This window comes from Aquarana catesbeiana, linkage group LG01, assembly GCF_042186555.1.
Source record: "Aquarana catesbeiana isolate 2022-GZ linkage group LG01, ASM4218655v1, whole genome shotgun sequence".
NCBI classification, from domain to species: Eukaryota; Metazoa; Chordata; class Amphibia; order Anura; family Ranidae; genus Aquarana; species Aquarana catesbeiana.
In genome coordinates, this window is record NC_133324.1 from 228,384,819 (window position 1) to 228,409,235 (window position 24,417).

Here is a 24,417-nt window from a genome sequence, read left to right on the forward strand (position 1 = left end):
TTCTTCATCAATAGACTTTATTGTTACACAACAGCAATGACAGAATACAAAAATATGCTAACGCGTTTCAGCAGAAGCCTTCCTCATAGCATAACCTATAAAAGGGGGGATTTTGGGACTTTAAATGAGGCACGGTAAGGCGCCTCCATCCCTGTATCAGGTACATTCAAATCTCCTTTTGAATGTTCCTCATAGCATAACAGGTGATGATGCCCCTTTAGTGTGAATGGCCAATTTTTTTCAGTGGCTGTAACCTCGAGGTGCTGCATGCACAGACACAGTCGCTTGTCCTAATCAGCTATGACTAAGCACCATATCTGGTGTGAAATGCGTCAGGGGCTGTGCAGTTAGTCTGTATTGCCCTGTGATGCTTTGATATCCATTTTCATTAATAAAGGTTGAACTTTTTTGGAGTGCGGCTATCCAGCGTTCTATTTCTTCCATGATCTCTGTTGCAAACAGAGCCAGCACCCTGCCTGATTGTGGAGACAGCTGTTCTTAGGATAGGTGATGACTTTGGAGAAGTGCGCTCCCACGCTTGTCCTAATGTGACAGACTAAGTGATGTATGGCGTTTCCAAAGAACAGGACTTGTAACATGAGGACTGTATGTTAGAGCAGATACAGTGAACATTAGTCCAGCATGTATTTTGCTGTCTAGTGTAGGCCATATTGCCATTGCTAGGGACAACTGTACATGTGACATTGCCTTTGAGCAGCCAACCAGCCAGGGAATGGGTGGCTGGCGTAGGGAGATGGTTATCTGGGAGTGAAAGGGTGTCCTGCTTGTCCCATTCACTAGCAGTTTGTTTCCCACATTTTGGGACCGGACCTGCAGCACAGAGTACCTAGGGACCTAGCTTGGGCGTTATGGGAGGGATGTAGAGAGGGCCCCTAAGAGGGATCGATAGCAAGCACGTAGTTACAGAGTGAGGTTAATTTCCTTTATCCACTGGTAACTGTTGACATGCCACTGAGAGTGAGGTGACAGGCATTGCTGGGTTTGTAGATGCCGATGCAGGCTCTGGGACTCCGGTTCCTAAATGCTGTGCACCTGGGAGTTGGTGTTCTCTAACTGTTGTGGTGTCTAGTGTACTTAGCATTAACAGTACAGTCAGTTGGCCCCAGGTTGCTGGAGGGTCAACTGTGTTCATTGTGGCTTGCTTCTAAGTCTGGAGTTATGCCTTAAAGCGGAGTTCCACCCAAAAATGGAACTTCCGCTGATCGGATTCCTCCCCCCCTCCATTGTCACATTTGGCATTTTTCAGGGGGGAGCAGATACCTATCTAATCCAGGTATTTGCTCCCACTTCCGGGCATAGATCGCAGGCTCTGCGGTGATCTACGTCATGTCCGTCCCCTCCTCCGTCCCCCTGCTGTCTTCTGGGAGACACACATGTCCCAGAAGACAGCAGGGACCAGTAAGGGCGCGCAGCGCGACTTGTGCATGCACAGTAGGGAACCAGGCTGTGAAGCCGCAAGGCTTCACTTACTGATTCCCTTACCGAAGATGGCGGCGCCTCCACCCGAGAGCCGAGGGACAGATCGGCTTTGGGTGAGGACATCACGGGCGCCCTGGACAGGTAAGTGTCCATATTTTAAAAGTCAGCAGCTGCAGTATTTGTAACTGCTGACTTAAAAAAAATTTTTTTTTGGCGGCACTCCGCTTTAATGCTGATTTTCACATGGAAGCAAACACCTCCCTAGAAACTAGGCATTAGCGAGGGTAGTTCTAGTGTCCTCCACTAAGGCGCCTAAGCCCTGCCCACATGCTGGCTTTTAATAAAAGGACACTTACCTGTCTAGGGATCCAGCAATGTCCTCACCCAGGCCGCTTCTCGGCTGGTCTTCAGATCCCTGCTGCCATGCTAACTGTGGGATGCTGGCTGTGACTCCTTGCAGCTTCACAACAAGCTTCCCACAAGGGCTGCACTGTGCCATGGAAAGGTCCCGCAGCCTTTTGGGACATGTGATGTGTCCCAAGAGGCTACAGGCAGAGAGCAGCAGGTACCTATGAAAACCAGGTACACCCTGCCCCCCCCCCCAAAAAAAAAAATCCAAATGTTGTAGAAAAGTAAGCAGTAAACAGAACTTACCCCTTTGAGTGAAGTTCTCCTTTCTTGCTGCAATATGTTACATTTTTGCTTTTGAGTTTAGATATACCTTAAAATGGTATTAAACTCAAAACCAGGCTGCATTTGTTTTCTTTTTTAGGCTTTATTTCTCTGTTGGTGATCTGGCCAGCAACACATCTCAAAAGCTGATCATTGTATGCACCCCTGTCAATGTTAAATGGTTTGTCTAACCTCTGTAACTGCTATATCTGCAGGACAGCTTGTTCTTTTGAAAAAGAACAGACTTATTAGCCAGATCACCAGATGAAAATAGAAGAAAGCCTAAAAAAGAAAACTAATGTAGCCATCACATCTAAGAAATGCTAAGTTGCAATGTAATAAATTATTGTATAAATATAAAATTACTTTTGGGATTAAAGTGTTGGTAAACCAGCATTTTGATTTTTACCTTCAGGTAAGCCTAAAATAAAGCTTAGATGTAGGTTAAATGAGTATTTCCTAAACGTCCTCCAGGTAGGAGATATTCTAGCGAGCAACAGCCGGTGACGTCACCGGCTCATGAGCGCTGAAGCAACGGCATGCCTGTGTTGTTCCTTCAGAGCTGTGTGCCGCGGCCGAGACTCCTGCGTGCATGTTTGGGAGTGACATCATCGCGGCTCAGCCAGAATACACAGTCCATGAACCTGGAAGGAAGACTGGGTGAAGATGGAAGCGCGCTGGAGGGTTTTGTTTCAAGGTAAGTCTTTCATAATGTGCTAGTATGTGGTGCATACTAGCACATTATGATATTGCTTTGCAGGAGGAATTTTATTTATTTTTTTAATCCAAAAGTTTACTACTGCTTCAAATATTAGAAGACAGAAGAGGCACAAGACAGCAATAACATAACATGAAATCAGTAATAAAAGGACTCCATCTTCTGTACTGATATAATCACCTGTAAACTAGCTTGTTAACCACTTAATGACCGTCCACTGCACATATACTGCGGCAGGGTGGCCGCTCTGTGCCTGATCACGTACCTAGTACATGACCCAACACTTCCGGGTCTGGGGCCTTAGTCGTGCTCCACCGGCGACCCGCTCTCGCTGTGATTCTATGAACTCGATGTCCGCCTACATCCACCGATTACACAGGGCACAGGCAGAACAACAATCTGCCTATGTAAACATAGTATGTATGTCATTCTGTCAGAAGGGAAGGCACAGATCCTGTGTTTCTTCTAAGCATAAACATGGATCTTTGCCTTGCCCTATTCAAAGCACCTCCCCCACAGTGAGTAGGCACGACCTAGGCATACATTTAACACATTGATTGCCCCTGGTATTAACCCGTTCCCTGCCACTGTCATTAGTACAGTGACAGTGTATATTTTTTTAGCACTGATCACTGTATTAGTGTCACTGGTCCCCAAAAAAGTGTCAAAAGTGTCAGTGAGGTGTCTGATTTGTCCGCTGCAATATCGCAGTTCCGCTATAAGTCGCTGATCGCCACCATTACTAGTAAAACAAATAAATAAAAATAAATAAATAAAAATATCCCATAGTTTGTAGATGCGATAACCTTTGCACAAATCAATCAATACACGGTAAAATATGTAGCAGAATACATGTTGGTCTAAATTGATGAAGAAATTTGATTTTTTACATTTTTTTATTGGATGTGTTTCATAGCAGAAAGTAAAAAAATATTGTTTTTTTTTTTTCAAAATTGTTTTTTTTTTTTTTTTTTTTGTTTATAGTGCAAAAAAAATAAAAACCGCAGAGGTGATCAAATATCACCAATGAAAGCTCTATTGTGGGAAAGAAAAGGGTGTCAATTTTATTTGCACGACCAATTTGTCAGTTAAAGCAGTGTTTCTCAACTCCAGTCCTCAACAGGTCATGTTTTCAGGATTTCCTTCAGATGAAACTGCTGTGGTAATTGCTAAGGCCGTGAAACATCAAATCATCTGTGCAAAATAATGGAAACCCTGAAAACATGACCCGTTGAGGACTGAAGTTGAGAAACACTGAGTTAGGCCCCTTTCACACTTATACGACTTCAAAGTCGCACGATTTTACCGCGATTTCATGGCCGCTATTTTGCGGCGATTTTACCACGATTTTGCTGCGATTTGGGAGCAGTGCTACTTTGTACGACTTTGCCACAACTTTGGCATTAACCATTCTCAGCTTGTGCTTACAAAGTAGTGCTGAAATCGTGTCTATATTATTCAGGTACGATTTGCATGCTACTTGAGGGTTTAACATTGAGGTCTATGGAGTACAAATCGTATGGAAGTTGGACCAAAGTAGTGCAGGGACTACTTTGAAGTCAGCATGACTTAAAGTCGTGCCAATATGAATGGTAGTCATTGAAAATCATGGAGAATGACTTGTCATACGATTTTGCAGTACAAAATCGTGGGACAAGTCGTATAAGTGTGAAAGGGGCCTAAAATTAAGGCTGTGCCGCATTGCAAAAAATGGCCTGGTCATGAAGGGGGTTAAATCCTCCGGAGCTGAAGTGGTTAAGAAAAAAAAAAAACTGCATAAACTAAACGATGGGGAAACCATTCATTCCCGACAATGACAAGTCAGCGGCCTCAGGAAAGCCTCAGAACCGAATTGTTGTTTGTAAAACTGCCACTAGATGGTGCCCATGCGACTAAGCGATCTCTATGGTAATAGTTGTGCTGATCATATGACCGGAAGCGTCTGGAAGAAGTCCTTTCTGTGGTTTCCCTGAATTCTTCCCATGGGAGGATAGGGGTCCCCTCATGCAGCCAGACGGTTCCCATACTCTGCTAAGGGGGTTCCTCCATCATTAAACAGAAGAGGTCCGGCTGCTGGTCCATGCAGAGTGACACCTTCACCCTGGGAGCCCTGACACCCACCTCTTCACAACCACACACTGCAAAATGAGTCACCCAGGTCAGTCCACACAGCTAACTAGCCCGAGCAGATTCCCCTGCATGTGCAGCCTTGTCCCAGTCTACCTGTCAGGCATGGAGGACATAAAGAGAGCCTGTATACAGTAACCACTGACAGCCCAGCTTCCTCTGTACACACATCATCATCATCATCAGTGAGAATACTAAAGCTCCTCTGCTGTCTTCTCCTCCCTGCTGAGCCCCTTGTCTGGAAGCTCCTCACTCCTTCTTCTAGGTAAGTACACACCAGCCTTCTCTCACCTCTATGTCATATATGATCCTATCATTAATATCAGATGATCACTGCTTTCTCCTGTCTTTTACAGATGGATAGTAACACAGTGCTGCATTCAGATAACAAGGAAGGTAATTCTTGTCACTTCACATCCCTCCCTATCAAAATATCTTTTTTTTTCAAACACAGAAATTGCATTTTTTTTTGTTAAACTTTCATATTAATCGCTTTGGCACTAGAGCAGTTCTTTGCACATATGTTAAAAAAAAAATGCATTTTTGGCTATAATATTATAGAAAACACATGAGCTTTATAGATTTTCTAAAAGCAGAGGACCTGTAGAATAAAAAGTTGTCTTTTTTTTTTTTAAATATCGCACAATATTTGCGCAACTGTTTAATAAATGCTTATTTTCAGGGACAAAAATGTAATACAAATTATTTTAGTCCACACAAACACAATAGAATGGCCATTTTTTTTGGTAGAGTAGAACAGATGACGTTGCATTGATTAACCACTTCAGCCCTGGAAGGATTTGCCCCTTTAATGACCAGGCCATTTTTTGCAATCCGGCACTGCATCGCTTTAACTGACAATCGTGACGTGTACACAAGCCAAGTTTGTGTCTTTTTTTTTTTTTTTTTTTTTCCCCCACAATTTTATTTTTGATCACCTATGCAGTTTTTATTTTTTGCGACAATTTTGGAAAAAGGAAATATATATATTTTTTCACTTTCTGCTATAATACATATCAAAAAAAGAAATAAACACATTTATTAATCAGTTTTAGGCTGATATATATTCTTCTACATATTTTTAGTAAAAAAATCGCAATATGCATGTATTGATTGGTTTGCGCAAAAGTTATCGTGTCTACAAACTGAGATAGATTTGGGGACTTTTTTTTTTTTTTTTTTTTTTTTTTTTTAATTGTTTTTACTGGTAATGGTGGCGATCTGCAATTTTTAGCGGAACTGCGATATTGCGGCAGACAAATCTGACCCCAAATGACACTTTTTGGGGACCAGTGACATTATTGCATTGATCAGTGCTATAAAAATGCACTGATCAATATATAAATGACACTGGCAGGGAAGCGGTTAACATTAGGGGGCGATCAAGGGGTTAGCTGTGTTCCCTGGGTGTGTTCTAACTGTAGGGGGCATGGTCTGCCAGGTGCATGACAGAGATCGCTGTTCCTGATCACTGGAAACAGCAGATCTCTGAGATGTCTCCTGTCAGAAGGGGGAATTCACCTTGTTTACAAGGGCAGATCCCCAATCTGCCTCTGTGTACAAAGATCGCAGGCGGACATCGAGTGCGCAGAACCCGCGGGCACGTGCCTGCAATCTCACATGCATGGACCGACGTACGGGTACGTTGGTTCCTGCAGGAGAGCCGACCTGCTACAGTATATGTGCGGTGGCTGGTCGGCAAGCAGTTAAACAGATACCAAACTATTTTTTGGAAAGAAAGGATTCTACAAACATATAGTATAGGACTTTGCATATGCCTCTGAGAACATAAAATGCCAGAAATAAAAAAAGTATGTTTATTGAATTTTGTAAACAGATAAAAAATGCTTCATAGGATTAAAACACACATGTTGTATCATAAAGTACAAACTGTATAGTCACATAATTATGTAAACTGAGTATGCTTGATCTGGTGACGCGTTTCGCGGACTTCCGTTTCTTCAGGACCATCCAAGAAAGTAAAATATGTGACTTCAATACGTGTGTAGCATAAATCTGCATTGTTATGATAAAAATATAGAATGATGTAGATGGTATATATATATATATATACATATACATGATATCGAACCCTGGATACAGATATGAGCCTACCGGCCCATGGGAGCACACCACCCAGGTAATGCCAAAATTGGATACATACCCAAGAGGTCCTTTTATATATGGACAGTGAATGTTTGTTCAAGGGAGTGTTGAATGTTCCAGAGATAATCTCAAGATTACATTCCTATCTCATACATACCCTGCTTTTCACGACCGCTCTCTGCATCATATTAGGAAACAGCCTATGCCAAACTACGGTACTCAAAAATCTCCATAGGCAACGTTTTAAAAACCTTTACAGCTCATCACTTTAGAGTTAAAGGATAAGTCCACCCTAACACTAAAATCTCTACATCTATAAACACCCACGATCTAACACTAACCAATCTAACCCTGTAAAGAAGAAATCAGTATACATAACTTTTTTGAAGCCGATCCAGTCCGGTCTCCAGCAACGGAAGCTCTACAGAGGACACAGCTGACAACGGTACAGAGGACACAGCTGACAACGGCTGTGAAATGAATGGGAATTGACATCACCCATAGACTTACTATGGGGCTTCCGTTGTCGGATGTGTCTTATGCACCCACCCCCACAGCAAAGCCGCAGCTGACAGCTTGGCGTGGGATTGAGTCAGATCGGTTTAAAAAAAGGTATGTATACTGATTTCTTCTTTACAGGGTTAGATAGGTTGGTATTAGATTGTGGATGTAGAGATTTTAGTGTTAAAGTGGCTGTTAAACCACTTGTATAAAAAGCTCCCACCCCCTCTGTAAGTTCCCCTGTGTTATATCATAAATATGCTTATCTGTACTGATAACAGTGTCCAGTGTCTTCCTGTGATCAGTTGCCTCCTCTCTCCTCTCCTGCCCGACTCACAGTTGCAGTGGGCAGGGCCAAGCTTTGCCACTGACGTCAGCCGGGGAAGAGAGGAGAGACAGAGCCGAGGAGTCACATGATCACAGGAAACCGCTGTGTTATCAGTACAGATAAGCATATTTATGATAGAACACAGGGGAACTTATTGTTCTAATACAGAGGGTATAGGAGCATTTAATGTTAAGTATGAGAGGAGTGGGGGGGGGGGGGGGGGGGGCAGGTGCTGACACAAGCAGACAGTCAGAAAGGGGAGAGGACACAAGGACACAGGAGACAGAGAACAGGGCTGCGGATGGTGGCAGCATGTACGCTGACAACAGTGTCAGGGCTCATCCCTGATATGTCATGGTCAGCGTACAGGGGGAGGGCATAGCCAGGCAGGATCAGACAGGTATTACAGGTGATACAGAGGACCAAATGACACAGCACAAGCACTGTGCTGTATAACATGCTTTAACCGCTTGACATCCTCGCTATGGCAGAATAACGGCCACAGCGCAGACCTGAATTCCCAGGAGGCCGTCATCTGACGGCCTCCCCTGTGCACGTGCCCTGTGACCACCGAGTCACTGAGACTCGGGTGATCACCGATCCGAGTAAGGGGCCGGTCCCAGCCCCTTACCATGTGATCAGCTGTCAGCCAATGACAGCTGATCACATGATGTAAACAAAAGATCGGTAATCGTTTTTTGTTTCTACTCACGCTGATAGCGTGAGTAGAAAAAAAAGCCGATCACCGGCTCAGATGAGAGGGACAAAGGTCCTGAAGTGGAAGAGGTACAAGTGCTACCTAACAGTGCCCACAAGTGCCAGCTATCAATGCCCACCAGTAGTGCCAATCAGTGCCACCTAGCAGTGCTGCCTATCAGTGTAACTGATCAGTGCCCATTATTGCCACCCATCAGTTCCCATCACTGCCGCCTCATCAGCGTACATCAATGAAGGAGAAAAATTACCTGTTTCAATTTTTTAATAACAAAATATAAAAAAATATATATATATTTTTTTTTAAATTCAGTCTTTTTACATTTTTTTTTAACCACTTGAGCCCCGGACCATTATGCTGCCTAAGGACCAGAGGTCTTTTTCCAATTTGGCACTGCGTCACTTTAACTGCTAATTGCGCGGTCATGCAATGCTGTACCCAAACGAAATTTGCGTCCTTTTCTTCCCACAAATAGAGCTTTCTTTTGATGGTATTTGATCACCTCTGCGGTTTTTATTTTTTGCGCTATAAACGGAAAAAGACCGAAAATTTTGAAAAAAAATGATATTTTCTACTTTTTGTTATAAAAAAAATCCAATAAACTCAATTTTAGTCATACATTTAGGCCAAAATGTATTCGGCCACATGTCTTTGGTAAAAAAAATGTCAATAAGCGTATATTTATTGGTTTGCGCAAAAGTTATAGCGTCTACAAACTAGGGTACATTTTCTGGAATTTACACAGCTTTTAGTTTATGACTGCCTGTGTCATTTCTTGAGGTGCTAAAATGGCAGGGCAGTACAAACCCCCCCAAATGACCCAATTTTGGAAAGTAGACACCCCAAGGAAATTGCTGAGAGGCATGTTGAACCCATTGAATATTTATTTTTTTTGTCCCAAGTGATTGAATAATGACAAAAAAAAAAAAAAAATATTTACAAAAAGTTGTCACTAAATGATATATTGCTCACACAGGCCATGGGCATATGTGAAATTGCACCCCAAAATACATTCATCTGCTTCTGAGTACGGGGATACCACATGTGTGGGACTTTTTGGGAGCCTAGCCGCGTACGGGACCCCGAAAACCAATCACCGCCTTCAGGATTTCTAAGGGTGTAAATTTTTGATTTCACTTTTCACTGCCTATCACAGTTTCGGAGGCCATGGAATGCCCAGATGGCACAACCCCCCCCCCCCAAATGACCCCATTTTGGAAAGTAGACACCCCAAGCTATTTGCTGAGAGGCATATTGAGTCCATGGAATATTTTATATTTTGACACAAGTTGCGGGAAAGTGACACATTTTTTTTTTTTTTTTGCACAAAGTTGTCACTAAATGATATATTGCTCACACAGGGCATGGGCATATGTGGAATTGCACCCCAAAATACATTTAGCTGCTTCTCCTGAGTATGGTGATACCACATGTGTGGGACTTTTTGGGAGCCTAGCCGCGTACGGGGCCCCGAAAACCAATCACCGCCTTCAGCGTTTTTAACGGCGTGAATTTTTGATTTTACTCTTCACTGCCTATCACAGTTTCGGAGGCCATGGAATGCCCAGGTGGCACAAAACCCCCCCAAATGACCCCATTTTGGAAAGTAGACACCCCAAGCTATTTGCTGAGAGGCATGGTGAGTATTTTGCAGCTCTCATTTGTTTTTGAAAATGAAGAAAGACAAGAAAAAACATTTTTTTTTTCTTTTTTCAATTTTCAAAACTTTGTGACAAAAAGTGAGGTCTGCAAAATACTCACTATACCTCTCAGCAAATAGCTTGGGGTGTCTACTTTCCAAAATGGGGTCATTTGGGGGGGTTTTGTGCCACCTGGGCATTCCATGGCCTCCGAAACTGTGATAGGCAGTGAAGAGTGAAATCAAAAATTCACGCCCTTAGAAAGCCTGAAGGCGGTGCTTGGTTTTCGGGGTCCCGTGCGCGGCTAGGCTCCCAAAAAGTCTCACACATGTGGTATCCCCGTACTCAGGAGAAACAGCAGAATGTATTTTGGGGTGTAATTTCACATATTCCCATGGCATGTTTGAGCAATATATCATTTAGTGACAACTTTGTGCAAAAAAAAAAAAAAAAAATTTGTCTCTTTCCCGCAACTTGTGTCGCAATATAAAATATTCCATGGACTCGACATGCCTCTCAGCAAATAGCTTGGGGTGTCTACTTTCCAAAATGGGGTCATTTGGGGGGGTTTTGAACTGTCCTGGCATTTTATGCACAACATTTAGAAGCTTATGTCACACATCACCCACTCTTCTAACCACTTGAAGACAAAGCCCTTTCTAACACTTTTTGATTACATGAAAAAGTTATTTTTTTTTGCAAGAAAATTACTTTGAACCCCCAAACATTATATATTTTTTTAAAGCAAATGCCCTACAGATTAAAATGGTGGGTGTTTCATTTTTTTTTTTCACACAGTATTTGCGCAGCGATTTTTCAGACGCATTTTTTGGGGAAAAAACACACTTTTTTAAATTTTAATGCACTAAAACACACTATATTGCCCAAATGTTTGTGAAATAAAAAAGATGATCTTAGGCCGAGTACATGGATACCAAACATGACATGCTTTACAATTGCGCACAAACGTGCAGTGGCAACAAAATAAATACATTTTTAAAAGTGTTTAAAAGCCTTTACAGGTTACCACTTTAGATATACAGAGGAGGTCTACTGCTAAAATTACTGCCCTCGATCTGACCTTCGCGGTGATACCTCACATGCATGGTGCAATTGCTGTTTACGTTTGACGACAGACCGCCGCTTGCATTCGCCTTAGCGCAAGAGCAGGGGGCGACAGGGGTGCTTTTTTTTTTTTTTTTTTTTTTTTCTTTATTATTTTTTTGCTTTTTTATCTTATTTTTAAACTGTTCCTTTCATTTTTTTTTTTTTTTTTTTTAATCATTTTTATTGTTATCTCGGGGAATGTAAATATCCCCTATAATAGGTAGTGACAGGTACTCTTTTTTGAAAAAATTGGGGTCTATTAGACCCTAGATCTCTCCTCTGCCCTCAAAGCATCTGGCTACACCAAGATCGGTGTGATAAAATGCTTCCCCAATTTCCCAATGGCGCTATTTACATCCGGCGAAATCTAAGTCATAAAATGCTCGTAGCTTCCGGTTTCTTAGGCCATAGAGATGTTTGGAGCCACTCTGGTCTCTGATCAGCTCTATGGTCAGCTGGCTGAATCACCGGCTGCATTCTCAGGTTCCCTGTTGAGACAGGAGAGCCAGAGAAAAACACGGAAGACGGTGGGGGGGGGCATTCCCTCCCACGGCTTGTAAAGGCAGTCTAGAGGCTAATTAGCCGCTAGGATTGCTTTTACATGAAAGCCGACCGCTGGCTGAAAAGAATGATACCAAGATGATACCTAAACCTACAGGCATCATTCTGGTATAACCACTCAAAGTCGTGAATGGCGTACCTGAAGACAAAAAAATGGTTAACAATAAAGCACAGTAAACGGTAAAGTATAAAAAATTGCAGACCTGAAAAACAAACATGATAAAACATAATAACAATAAAACATTGCAGAATAGAATACAGTAAAAAAGAGCAGAACAATAGAGAGAGAATAGAGAGAGAGAGAACAATAAATCGACAACTATTTTTTTTTATTTTATATTTTTGTATGTGTTTTTTTTTTTTTTGTTTACACTTTTTTTTGTAACTAACTTTTATAACTGTAAACGGTTCCAGGTTCGGGTCTCTCAAAATGCGATGGCATCTTGGGAGACCCTGTGAAAGTGTGTCTAGTCTGTGCAATGCTGTACCCTACGCTAATACTCAACTAGTGAATGGTAGCATTCAAAACATTCACCAATGCAAAGACCAGGATTGTCAGGACAGGAGGGACAATAATAGCGGGTGTCACGCCTATATCCGTGCTTGCTGCAGACACGGGGGGGTTCGTTGGGTAGGGGTACTCGGGAGGACATAAAAATGCCTCTCATGCAGCCGACTGCATTTGGTTGGGAATGTGAATGGGGGAAGTACGGGCGCTGCAGAAGCGGTGGGTTCCCAATTAGGATTGGCGAATGCAGCAGGAAGGGCACTATGGGCACGACGGGCCTGTGTTTGTCTTTTTGGTGGCAGCGGGACACTACTTGTGCTTGCCACCTCACCAGCTTGAACTGCACTTATGGGACTCGCCACGTCACCAAGTGTTACTGCAGTGCTGGTTTGACTACAACCGGGGTGTACTAGGCCGCTGGTGCTTGCCAGTTCAATAAAAAGCTTCCAAAAAAACTGTTAGCGATCGCAGGGATCAGGCCTGACTCTGCGAACGCTGCAGTTATGTGTTTAGTGTTTTGTAAGTGACAGTGATCGATCGATACTGCACTTGGGTGGGCTGGGCCGGGCGGAGGGGCAAAACGCAGGTGCTAGCAGGTATCTGGGCTGATCCCGCTAACACTGCGTTTTTGGGAACCCTAAACTGCTGGGGACGCTAGTATAGATCTGATCGGACCAGATATTGATCCGTTCAGATACTATACCACTAAGGGAGGTGTACGGTACGTGCGTGGGTGTTAGCGGTACTGGCGCTAACCTGACGCTGCCTGGGGCTGGTGCTTGCTAGTTCACCAAAATGCTACCAAAAAAACTGTTAGCGATCGCAGGGATCAGGCCTGACTCTGCGAACACTGCAGTTATGCGTTTAGTGCCTTGTAAGTGACAGTGATCGATCGATACTGCACTTGGGCTGGGCCGGGCGGAGGGACAAAACGCAGGTGCTAGCAGGTATCTGGGCTGATCCCGCTAACACTGCGTTTTTGGGAACCCTAAACTGCTGGGGACGCTAGTATAGATCTGATCGGATCAGATATTGATCCGTTCAGATAATATACCACTAAGGGAGGCGTATGCCGCGTGCGTGGGTGTTAGCGGTACTGGCGCTAATCTGACGCTGCCTGGGGCGACGCATATCACCGCCGGGTGATCGGGGGGCTAAACCTTTATTCGGTAATAAACGGCGGGTTCCCTGACACTATAAAAAATAAACGAACTAACCAGCGTCACCCGTAACGGTTATACGGTGATCAGTGGTGAAAGGGTTAACTAGGGGGCAATCAAGGGGTTAAAACATTTATTAGGTAGTATATGGGGGTCCCTGTCGCTATAAAACGCTGACGGCGAACCTAAATATTTACCTCACTAACTAGCGTCACCAGCGACACTAATACAGCGATCAGAAAAATGATCGCTTAGTGACACTGGCGACAGGGGGTGATCAAGGGGTTAAAACTTTATTAAGGGGGGTTAGGGGGGTATCCTAGACCTAAAGGGGGGTAATACTAACTGTCCCAACACTGTAACTGTCACAAACTGACACCAATGCAGTAATCAGAAAAAAAAAAAAACTGCTGGTGTCAGTTTGTGACAGGGAGGGGGGGGGGGTGATTGGGGGGGGATCGGGGTGTTTTGTGTGCCTGGCATGTTCTACTGTGTGTGTAGTGTTGTGCACTCACAGTGAAGTCTTCTCTCCTCGGCGCTGCAACGGAAAATACCGAACCGAGGAGAGATGACATCATTTCCTTTGCTGCTGTTTAGCATACAGCAGCAAAGGAAGTGATCTGATTGGCCGGCGGTGATCGCGAGGGGGGGGGCCACGAACGGATGGCCTCCTCCTCACCTCCGATCGCCGGGGGACATAACGGGACCACCTCGGGCACCGGGGGGGGGGTCCGATCGGACCCCCCACCCGCGGGAGGCAAATCACGTATATGTACGTGATTTTGCCTGCCCGTGCCGCCTTGCTGACGTACATCGGCGTGAGGCAGTCCTTAAGTGGTTAACAAAAAATAAAAACCGCAGAGGTGATCAAATACCATCAAAAGAAAGCTCTATTTGTGGGGAAAAAATGATAAAAATTTCATTTGGGTACAGTGTTGTATGACTGTGCAATTGTCATTCAAAGTGCGTCAGTGCTGAAAATTGGTCTGGATAGGAGGGGGGTTTAAGTGCCCAGTAAGCAAGTGGTTAATGAAACAGGATCTGTTTTTTTGGGTTTAACAAACGCTTTAAGGTGGACTTATCCTTTAAAGTGGTTGTAACCCTTAAAAAAAATAAAAAAATGCTCTTGTCTCTTTAGGGCATGAAATATAGCGCAGTGCTTTTGCCATGCTATTTGTCCCTTTTTATGTTGTACAATACCTGGCTGATCCTGCCTGTTCCTGTGTTCCCCTCTGTAAACTGACCGCAATGATCATGGCTGCTGTTCTCTGATTGCGTGGTCAGTTTATGTACCTCCGTCATCCAGCTATCTCATCAGCATCTTTGCATCTCCTCCCTCCCTCTCTCGCCAATCCCCTCTCCTTTCCCCCTAGTAATTCTGTTTCCTGCAGCTGCTCCAGTGCTTGTAAAGTAGAGAAACCTGTATTAATTTCTTTGATCCTCCTAAAATATAATGCTAAATTTCTTCTTTCCAGAGCCCTGCCATGCAGACATGTGACCTCCTTCTGCTCTCTTGCATTCGGCAGAAGGAAATCTCAGCCCCTCCCACTATACTCACTTATTCAGGAAGGGAAGCGAAGGGAGGTCACATGACAGGACAGCAGGGCTCTGCAAAGAAGGTATTTAGCATTATAATTTTAGGAAAACACACACACACTGTACTGAACAGGGACCTAAAACAGATGGAATCAAACTAATTAATACATGTGACTTTACAACCACTTTAACTGTGAACTCTGGTGCTACAATGATTGCTCTCGCTCCAACGTTTGCAGAGTGGTGTGATCACAGCTTACATGAAGGTACGCACCCTGTGCATATTTTCAGGTGTGTGCTGGGGAGGGGGGTTTCGGTTAATTTTTTGCTTAACTTAATTTTTTACATTTTGCTATCATAAGGGGTTAACACACCCCCATGTGATAGCATTGGGCAGGTGACCGGTATTCTTTGTGGAGACATTATTTCCCCTACCCAGGCACAGATTGTGTGTGGTTAGATGCTTCCCTGGCTGTATCAGCCAGAGAATGACAGCTCAGAAAGTGGAACTGACAAAATCATTGTTGCTTCCAGCTTCAATCACTGCAGAGGAGATTGAAGAACATATTTTCCCCAGTCTCCTCTCACTCAGAATCCTGAGAGCCCAGGAACCACGCGGCTATGTGAGAGGGGTTACCATGCTGCTTGAATTGTAAAACTGATCAGGCAGCTATACATCCACAGGGATCACCTTTACTTTACAGCCAGGAACTGGCTGAGGAAGACGGCACAAGCTGCTATTGGGTGAGGGGCGTAAAGGGCAGGAATAGACTTGATGAGTCCCTATGACAGGTCCAGGGGCTGTATTAACTCCTGCCACAGCCCCTAAAAAAAAATAATAAATAAATAAAAATGAAAGCTTTATATTATATTTATTTCCATGTTGAATTTCAATTATTTCTAGCCTGCTCTTAATAATCTGAATTATTTTGAAGTTTGTACATTTTTTTTAAGTATCCCACACATTTACTTACTTCAATTTAGTGGCATATATTCACTGTGCCCTGTGAGTAGGCCCTGCTGTGTTACACATTTCACAGAGCCTGCCTCTGAACTACAGAGGTGCTGGGGGGAGGAGTTTCAGGACGCAAAGTCAGTATAAGAATCACTTCTTGCAGGCGGCAAGTTATCATGGGATATGTAGTCCTTAGAAATTTAAAATAAACAAGAGAAGCTGCAAAGCATACAGGGAATCCATGAAGTTATGGAAAGAGATGACAGGCAGAACTCACAACATAAGGGGAGATTTTTCAAGTAAGTTTATATTGAATTGTCAAAAATGTAACTATTGTTTACATTTTTTTTGCAATGTTGATGTTGTAAAATGAAAATGTGTACTGTATGGCCCCTTTCCCACAACCGGACCAATCGGGTCCACCTGTCAGTCGGACCTGATTACACCCACCGCTCTATAGAGGAGACTGGAGGGTGCAAACGAACATGTGTCTGTTTACACACGCTGACATCCGATCCTATCCACTAAAAACAGATGGCTGGAGATCCATTCCCCATTCATTTAGCGGGTTGGATCGAATGGCCATCAAGTGTAAACAGACAGGCGGTCTGTTTACATCTGACCGCCCATAACTGAGGAGAGCGGGCTGTGTCTGTGTTTGCTCTATAGGATAAGCATAAGCAGACACGGACCAGCCACCCCCCTGCTCAGCTGGGATCAATGGACAAATTCCCAGCTGAGCAGGCAGACTCCAACATAGCCCGCCCTGTGTGGAAGGGGCCTTACTATAGATTTTGCTAAATGCAGAGCTATAGGTTTGATCAGCAGGGGGTGTGTTTGACCTTTGCAGAGAGACCACTGCATCCCCACATAGTGCATGCTGGCAGGGGACGGACTTTAAAAAAAAAAACAATCTGTAAGGCATTACACGCCTTTTTGTTTTGATGCACCTGGAATCTAATTTTAACTAAAAGGTAAATTGCGCTTAAAGCATTTGACATGCATTGTAGCAGTATTTGTGTAAAAATGAATCGGTGCTAAATAATCTTACTCCATCCCAGTATGTACATATTCCTAACTGTGTTCAGTAAATAATACAACTAATATACACAAAAGAAATAAACAAATAACTACAAAAAATATGCAAATAATTGGATTATTTTACAATACAACAGTAAACCACCTACAATTATTATTTAGATTGAGAGACAGTAACTACATTTATTTGAAGGTGGGGGGTTGTAAAGCTTTAGGAGCAAAGAATTGTCATTATTATTTATTATTATTATTATTCAGGATTTATATCATGCCTACAGTTTGCACAGCCCTTTAAATGCGAAGGCAGACAGTACAATTACAAGACAATTCAATACAGGAGAATCAGAGGGCCCTGCTCATTAAAGCTTACAATCTAAAAGGGCGGGCCAAGTGATACAAAAGGTAATAACTGTGGGGGATGAGCTGATGAAGAAAATGAAAGTACAATTGTTAGGTGGAGGAAGGATAAGCTTCTCTGAAGAGAAAAGTTTTCAGGGATCGCCTAAAAGTGGATAGGACAGGAGATTGTTGGACAGATTGGGGTAGGGAATTCCAAAGGATGTTAGTTAAAAGAAAAGGTGCGCTGATCACTAATTGACAAAATAAATTCAAATGTACAGTGCGAACAAACGTATAATCCTTAAACTGTGATAAATATGTGGCTCAAAAATATCAACAGCCAGTGAAAAAGAGTTAATTGAAAAAATAAAAATGGTATATACATATGAAGGAATAAAAGGTTCAATCCAAAATATGTGAATATCCAACTAGTAGACCCTTTGATTAGGGATTAAAAATACACCCGGTTAATTAATAAATCAATGTCCTCCTGGTTTCCAAAGAGGAATCGTGAATGCCCTCTTACCAGAGTCAATGAATCTCAGATTATAGAGACCTATTTTAGATAAATCCAAAGGATGCGAGAAGTCTTGGAGGCGAGCATGGAAGTAGATGACAAGGGATCTAGTGAGCAGGAGGTCTTTGGAGGAGCAGAGAGGACAATTTAGTTGGTATTTTGAGACTAGTTTAGTGATGTAGCTCAGGGCTGAGTTGTGGAAGGCTTTGTAAGTTATTGTTAGTATTTTGCAATTTGTTGGGTGAGTGGCAGCAAATGGAGGGATTGGCAGAGAGGGGTAGCAGATATTGAGTGGTTGGTATGTAAGGTGGATATGCCTGGCAGCAATATTCATGATTGACGGAATAGGGGATAGCCTATGTAAAGGTAATCCAATGAAGAGGGCATTGCAGTAGTTGAGGTGAGTGATTAACCAGGGAGTAGATTAGGAGCTTTGCAGTGACATTGGTTAGGAAGGGGTGTATATTGGGGATGTTGTGGAGGTTGAGGCAGCATAGTTTGGAAAGTGATTGGATGTGGAGCTGAAAGGAGAGTACAGAGTCCAGGATTACACCTAGCATCCTGACATGTGGGGACGGGTGGATGGTTGTGCCATTGATCTTGACAGAAAAGTCAGGGGAAGGGGCACGTGGGGGGGGGGAGGAAATATTATGAGCTAAGTTTTGGATACATTGAGTTTTTAGGAAGTGGTGTGACATCCAGACTGATATGTCATTGTGAGCTGAGGGCTAGAGAGATATATTTGGGTGTTGGCGTAGAAATGATATTCAAAGCCATGGGAGGCTAACAGCTGACCCAGGGAGGAGTTGTAGATTGGGAAAAGGAGAGGTCCAAGAACAGAATCTTGGGGGACCCCGACAGAGATAGAAACAGGAGAGGAGGAAGTAGAATTGTAAGTGACACTGCAAGGGTTAAATTACCATTAATGCTAGAGGATGAGGAATAAGGTGTAATACTTGCCTTAGGATGGTTTCAGAGTGCTGATTGACTGCAGAGAGGGTGCATTGCAGTGTGTGTACCCATGGGTTATCTGTGGTTGCCTATTTCTATTAGATGCATTTTCTGAAAGTGCAACAAATGTCCTGCATACAGCATCTATGGTGCACTTTCAGAAAATGCACAAAAAAAAAAATGCACAAAAATCTAGAAGATGTAGGAAACTGCATGAAAACCCTGGGTATATTGAATTTTCGATGCACCCTCACTGCAAACTAAACCGTAGCACGGCAGTGTAAAACTTCCCTTACGCTTTACTCCTTCAGCCTTTACAACCACTTTAACTCTATACTAATGATACTGTAAGGGCTTTTAAAGCACCGCTTATACACAATTGGCACTGTCAATTTTCTTTGCTTTACCATATATTTGGTAACTATTTACGCAACGAAACCTCTTTTTTTATATATATATATATATATATATATATATATATAATATATAATCTCATTTCTTGTTTGGGGGTTTAAATAATCTTTGAGCCTAAAATGTGCATGTTAACGTGTACAAAAATATGGAGATAAAAAATGCTTTGGTGGCGAAAGAGTTAAACTTGCTGAAAGAGTTGCCAAAACCCTATGTTTTTAACAATGAGTATTTCACATGTCTACTTGCCTTATATGATTTACTTAGTATCGTGAAAATGATCTTGTGTAACCCTGATTTGCTGGGGAACAAAAATGCTTGTAAGTGCAGAAAGAAGATAATGATTTCTACATCCTGGACCTGAAAAAGTATGGATTGGTTAAAGTCTGATCTGCATATTTGATTCAGATCTTATAGGATTCAGCATGATAGCCAGGTGACTAGCATTTCCAGGAGGATGGCAATGGCAGCCTCTATATTTCTTTCCCACAGGTTTCTATTTTATGATTGGTACAGCACATTAGGGCAGTATTGAGTACTAGTGTAAATGAAACACTCCAAAACTGAGGAATGTCTAGCTATGAGGTTATGAATGAATTGCAAAGTTTGTTTTTCATTTGACATGGCTCTGTTTGAGTTACCAAGCATAGTTGAAAGTTTTCAATTTCTATTGTTCGGCCCACGGACTGAGTTACAAGCCATTTGCTGTCTGCAAGATCCTGTCCAAATACAATACACCTGTGTGCAAAACAACGTATAACTGCAGTTGTAACAACTAACAGCAAGCTAGTTACATTTTTCTAAACAGACTTCTGATGATTTTCCCTCTCAAAGGAGAAAAATGTTAGAATTTTAACTTAAGTTTGTGCATTCAAGAAAATGAAAACTTCGGCTGAGTGCTGCTAGGTAATAGTTATTTATATAGACTGAAACAATAGGGTGGCAGACAGGTGCTGTTTTTTCCCACCCCCTGTGGAATCCTTGTTTAAAATTCCAAAACGACTATGAGATTGATGTCTGTAAAAAGTTAGTGATGCTTTCCCATTGGAAACATGAACACAGATGTTTCTAACTGACATCCTTCATTGCAGTCAATTAAAAGATTGCAACCACCTAGCTCAACATGAGCTATTCCTATCACAGGTACTTCCAGGTACAGTTTGTGGAGAATTAGGTACTCTTGTGTCCCAAGTGGGTACCTAGGCAGTACTGAAGTGGTCTCCAATCAATTAGTCCCAGATAAGGTACCCTAGCAAAGCTATTTTTACTGTATGTTTGTTTTTTTTTGTTTTTTTTGTGGTAATTGATCCAGAAAATATATCCAGCTGCACCTTCTGTAGTAGACACCTATCTTTCCATCATGAGGTCTTTCAGCCTTCTCCCTGGCTTTAAGCCACATATCCTGTTTCAGCAGGCTAATGGTTGGAACTGATTTGTGGAAATAAAGGCAAATCTCCCCATTCTTATTTATGTACATTGGGTGGTTGGTGACGTGTTTTGATGAGCCTAAATGTTCTACTAAACTCAGTAAGGACATGACTTCACATGCTACTTTACATTTGCAAGACTCTTTTTGTCAGCACTACCACTGGATATTCTTGGGTGATTGATGAAAGATTATCTCATGAGATTAATCCTGCCGGGTTATATTTACAGTGAGAAAACTTGCCCAACAGCGTCCTAAAAAAGCGACTAATATGGGTTTTATCTGTGGGGAGGATATTATTCGCTAAAGCCCTCATAGGTGAGACTGATCCAGTGTATGCAGGGTCACATAGAAATCAATGTGATGCAAACAAAGATCAGTGTTAGAAAATGTAGTCTAAATTGTGCACCCTAAATGGATAGTTCACCTTTACAAAAAGCCTGCCTATGCAAGGGATGTTTGTAGATGAAAATAAACTGTGTACCTCTGACTAAAGATGAATAATACCCTTGCTATGATATATGTGTAGGCAATTTACATACTTTTATGAAGCCAGACTTTTTTTTTTCTGATTTTGAGAGCTCACTCCTGTGATGGTGGAGGTGAGCAGTGATGACTAGGCCTCACTTAGCAACATCCTGGGAGTACTTGGTAATGTCCTGGGAGTATTCCATTCAGGCTTCATAAGGTATGTAAATGGCCTAAACCTATAGCAAGGGCTTTATATAGCTTTAGTCAGAGCTGCACAGTTTGTTTTTATCTACAGATGCCCCTTATCTACATAGGCAATTTTGTGGTAAAGGTGAACTATCCCTTCTTCCTCTCATTTGGCAAAATATGAGCAGTGTTTTGTCCCATGTTGCTAGGTGCTTCCCAAGTCTATCCATCACAATTCCAGGTTGTCCCAACCCAGAGCTTTTTCCAGATCCACATTCCTGTGTGACCACCACCAGTTGTTCTTTCACCTGGATTCCATGACCTTACATGCTATGTAGGGTCATATAAGGCTTGTGTCCCCCTTAGTGGACAAATAATATCTCCATAGCCTCTTCCTTATGATAATCCCCGAACACTGGTTATAAGCCAATTCCTCCTCCAGATAATTCAGGTACTGCCCCTTTTGATGCACTCTTTAGCTCTCTCTTCCGCTCAGTACCAAATAGGAAAAAAACACTACATCCTTTATAGAGTTTTATTCACTCACACTCAAAAATACAGAATGACACTCACATTACGAGGGTGCTAAACTGCACCAAAGATAACCAGCATGTCTAAATATAATACACTTTTTTTTTTTTTTTTTTTACACGTGCAGTTATCCTATGGTTTTTCCTGATTCTCCGCTTTTCTGACATCATCCAGCAAGCCCTGCTCCGAGGGAATTATCAGGAGTATTGGCCGAAACGCGTTGTATGCTGTGTCATTTTTTTATGTAACCAATAAAGAATCATTGTGAAGAGTACACCGAGTAACCTGCTTTATGTGCTATGGATTGTCTACATTGGAGACTGAACATCCCAGCCAGAGCACCGCTCTCCAGCCATTGAATCTGGAATGTAGCAGTTGAGCTAGGGTAAAGTCTTGTCTTCAGGTGTTGTGAATACCCGAGGCCTTGCCTTGCCTCTTACCCTGAGACTTTAGGTTTCCCTTCTGTCATGTAGTTATAACGAGTTTGTTTTTAGACATGAGGGGTGTTACTGTCCATCAAATTCGACTTAAGGACTCTTGAGAAATAAGCTCAGCCCAGGATGATGTCCTCAGCTGGCTTGATTTATTCTTTAGCCTGCGGAATAACATAGTATCACAAGAGAGACCTCAGGTAACAATTGCTGTCTGAGGCGTTCATTAGACAAGCCACATACAGTATCCCACAAAAGTGAGTACACCCAAAAGTTATTTGTTATTCTTTACCATCATTGTGTTTCTATACACCTCCTTTTTTTTTTTTATTTTCACTATTCTCCCCTTACTTCCTATCTTGGTATTTCCCATCACTTCTTATCCATACACCCCCCCTTTTTTTCACAGTTATTCCCTCTAACCACTGCCATGGCCCCCCTTTTCTATGCTAACACTTCTTCCCTATTTATTTATTGATACAGAAGCCCTACGGGGCGAACACCTATTACCATACACCTGGCCCTATTGCCGCCTGCGCAGCCATCACCTCAGCTCCCGGGGGGGTTGTCTCTCGCCTCCTAGTACCTCCGATGTACCTTTAATATTATCACTACCCATATTCTACATTAGCTACTCTTAGGTAAGAATGATTGGACCATAAGTTCTATGTTCCTCTTCTCCCTATTCTTTGATCAATTACCATTGATGAAAGATTTTTTATTTCATTATAGATACCTCCAATGTATAGCTGCTCCTGATGAGTGGAAACAACCCACGAAACGCGTCGAGCATGTATTTTTGATGCTATGCCACAGTAATCATGGGTTTACTATGGTGTTACTGTTTGAATCAATCTTATAACTATTTATGCTATTTTATTTTTTACTATGTCTTTTCATATATTGGGGATGTTGCCGGTTCATTATTTTTCGTGTGCAATAATGTCTATTATATTACTTGGATTGTTATATGATTTACTAATCATGTCCTTCTTTATTCTGTATTGTACATATTGGTCAATTACTATTAATGTTACCGGTACACAGTGCCCTATTATGGCTAACAATAAACATTCCAACTATTTTATTGATTGATTGATTCAACCTAAGCGATGTGTATCATATAAAGTCCCAAATTTTCCCATTTTCCCCTCCCTTATTTTTTTCTCTCACACCCAAAAGTTAGTCACAGCCAGTGAGCCAATCGGGAGACTTGGGGGGTGGGGCCAAGCTGCGGCTCCATGTGTGAATGGGGACACAGAGCAATGGGTTGGGGAGCGCAGCTGCTTGGGAGCATCTAGAACAAGTTGCTTGCTGTGGGGGCATTGGCAGGAGGGAGGTGCCGGGGTGGGACCCGAGAAGATGAGAATCCGGCTACTCTCTTTTAGAGAATAAAAAAGTTGCTACTTGAGAGAATATAGGCTATCGGTCAGGTTACAGGAAAGTAAGAAGTGAAAAAATCTTCCTTTCTTTTGTGATGGTGTGGACAATCGGGGTGTGTGGAAAATCAGTAGGACTTGATTATATTAACAGTGAATGAGGAAAGCAGGATTTGGATCTGTGTATGGAATGTAACCGATGGTGTGACCTTTGTGCAAGGTGAAGGCTTTGATTGCATGGTTAGCTGACTTGGCAAACAGTGTGTGTGTTTTCCTGGTTTTATTGGGTGAAAGGAATTTGTCCCTGGTTTTCTCTTTCAGTGAGCTGGCACTATGTATCTGTTCTTTCAGTTCCTGATAGAGTGGGTGTGAGGAATCTGACTTTGTACAACACTGTAGGTGCAATAACTGCTGTTTATATATAGGAGATTGTTTTCTTTTGAAACCTGGAATGTGCTTGCTCAAGCCTGCACCCTGACATTTCTTCTGATTCTCTAACTGCTGAGGAATGTCAGGTTTGGCTCATGTACATAGTTGTTAGGAGCACTAACCTCCATATGATGTTTGAGGCATGCAGCATTGCTAAATCATTTTAAATTGAACTGGTGAACATTGAAAAATTGAATACATTTCATAAGAGATGACAAAATGTAGAAATGTTTT

General features: G+C 42.4%; 1 protein-coding gene across 1 annotated transcript in view; it reads left to right on the top strand.

Moving 5' to 3' along the window:
• Positions 1-4,728: 4,728 nt before the first annotated feature.
• WSB2 (WD repeat and SOCS box containing 2) overlaps positions 4,729-24,417 on the top strand; it is a 67,777-nt gene continuing 48,088 nt past the window's right edge. The window contains exons 1-2 of the mRNA XM_073625638.1: positions 4,729-5,222; positions 5,314-5,353. Of these exons, the coding sequence (XP_073481739.1) occupies positions 5,314-5,353 (40 nt within the window). The 5' untranslated portion in view covers positions 4,729-5,222. The remainder of the gene's footprint in view (positions 5,223-5,313; positions 5,354-24,417) is intronic.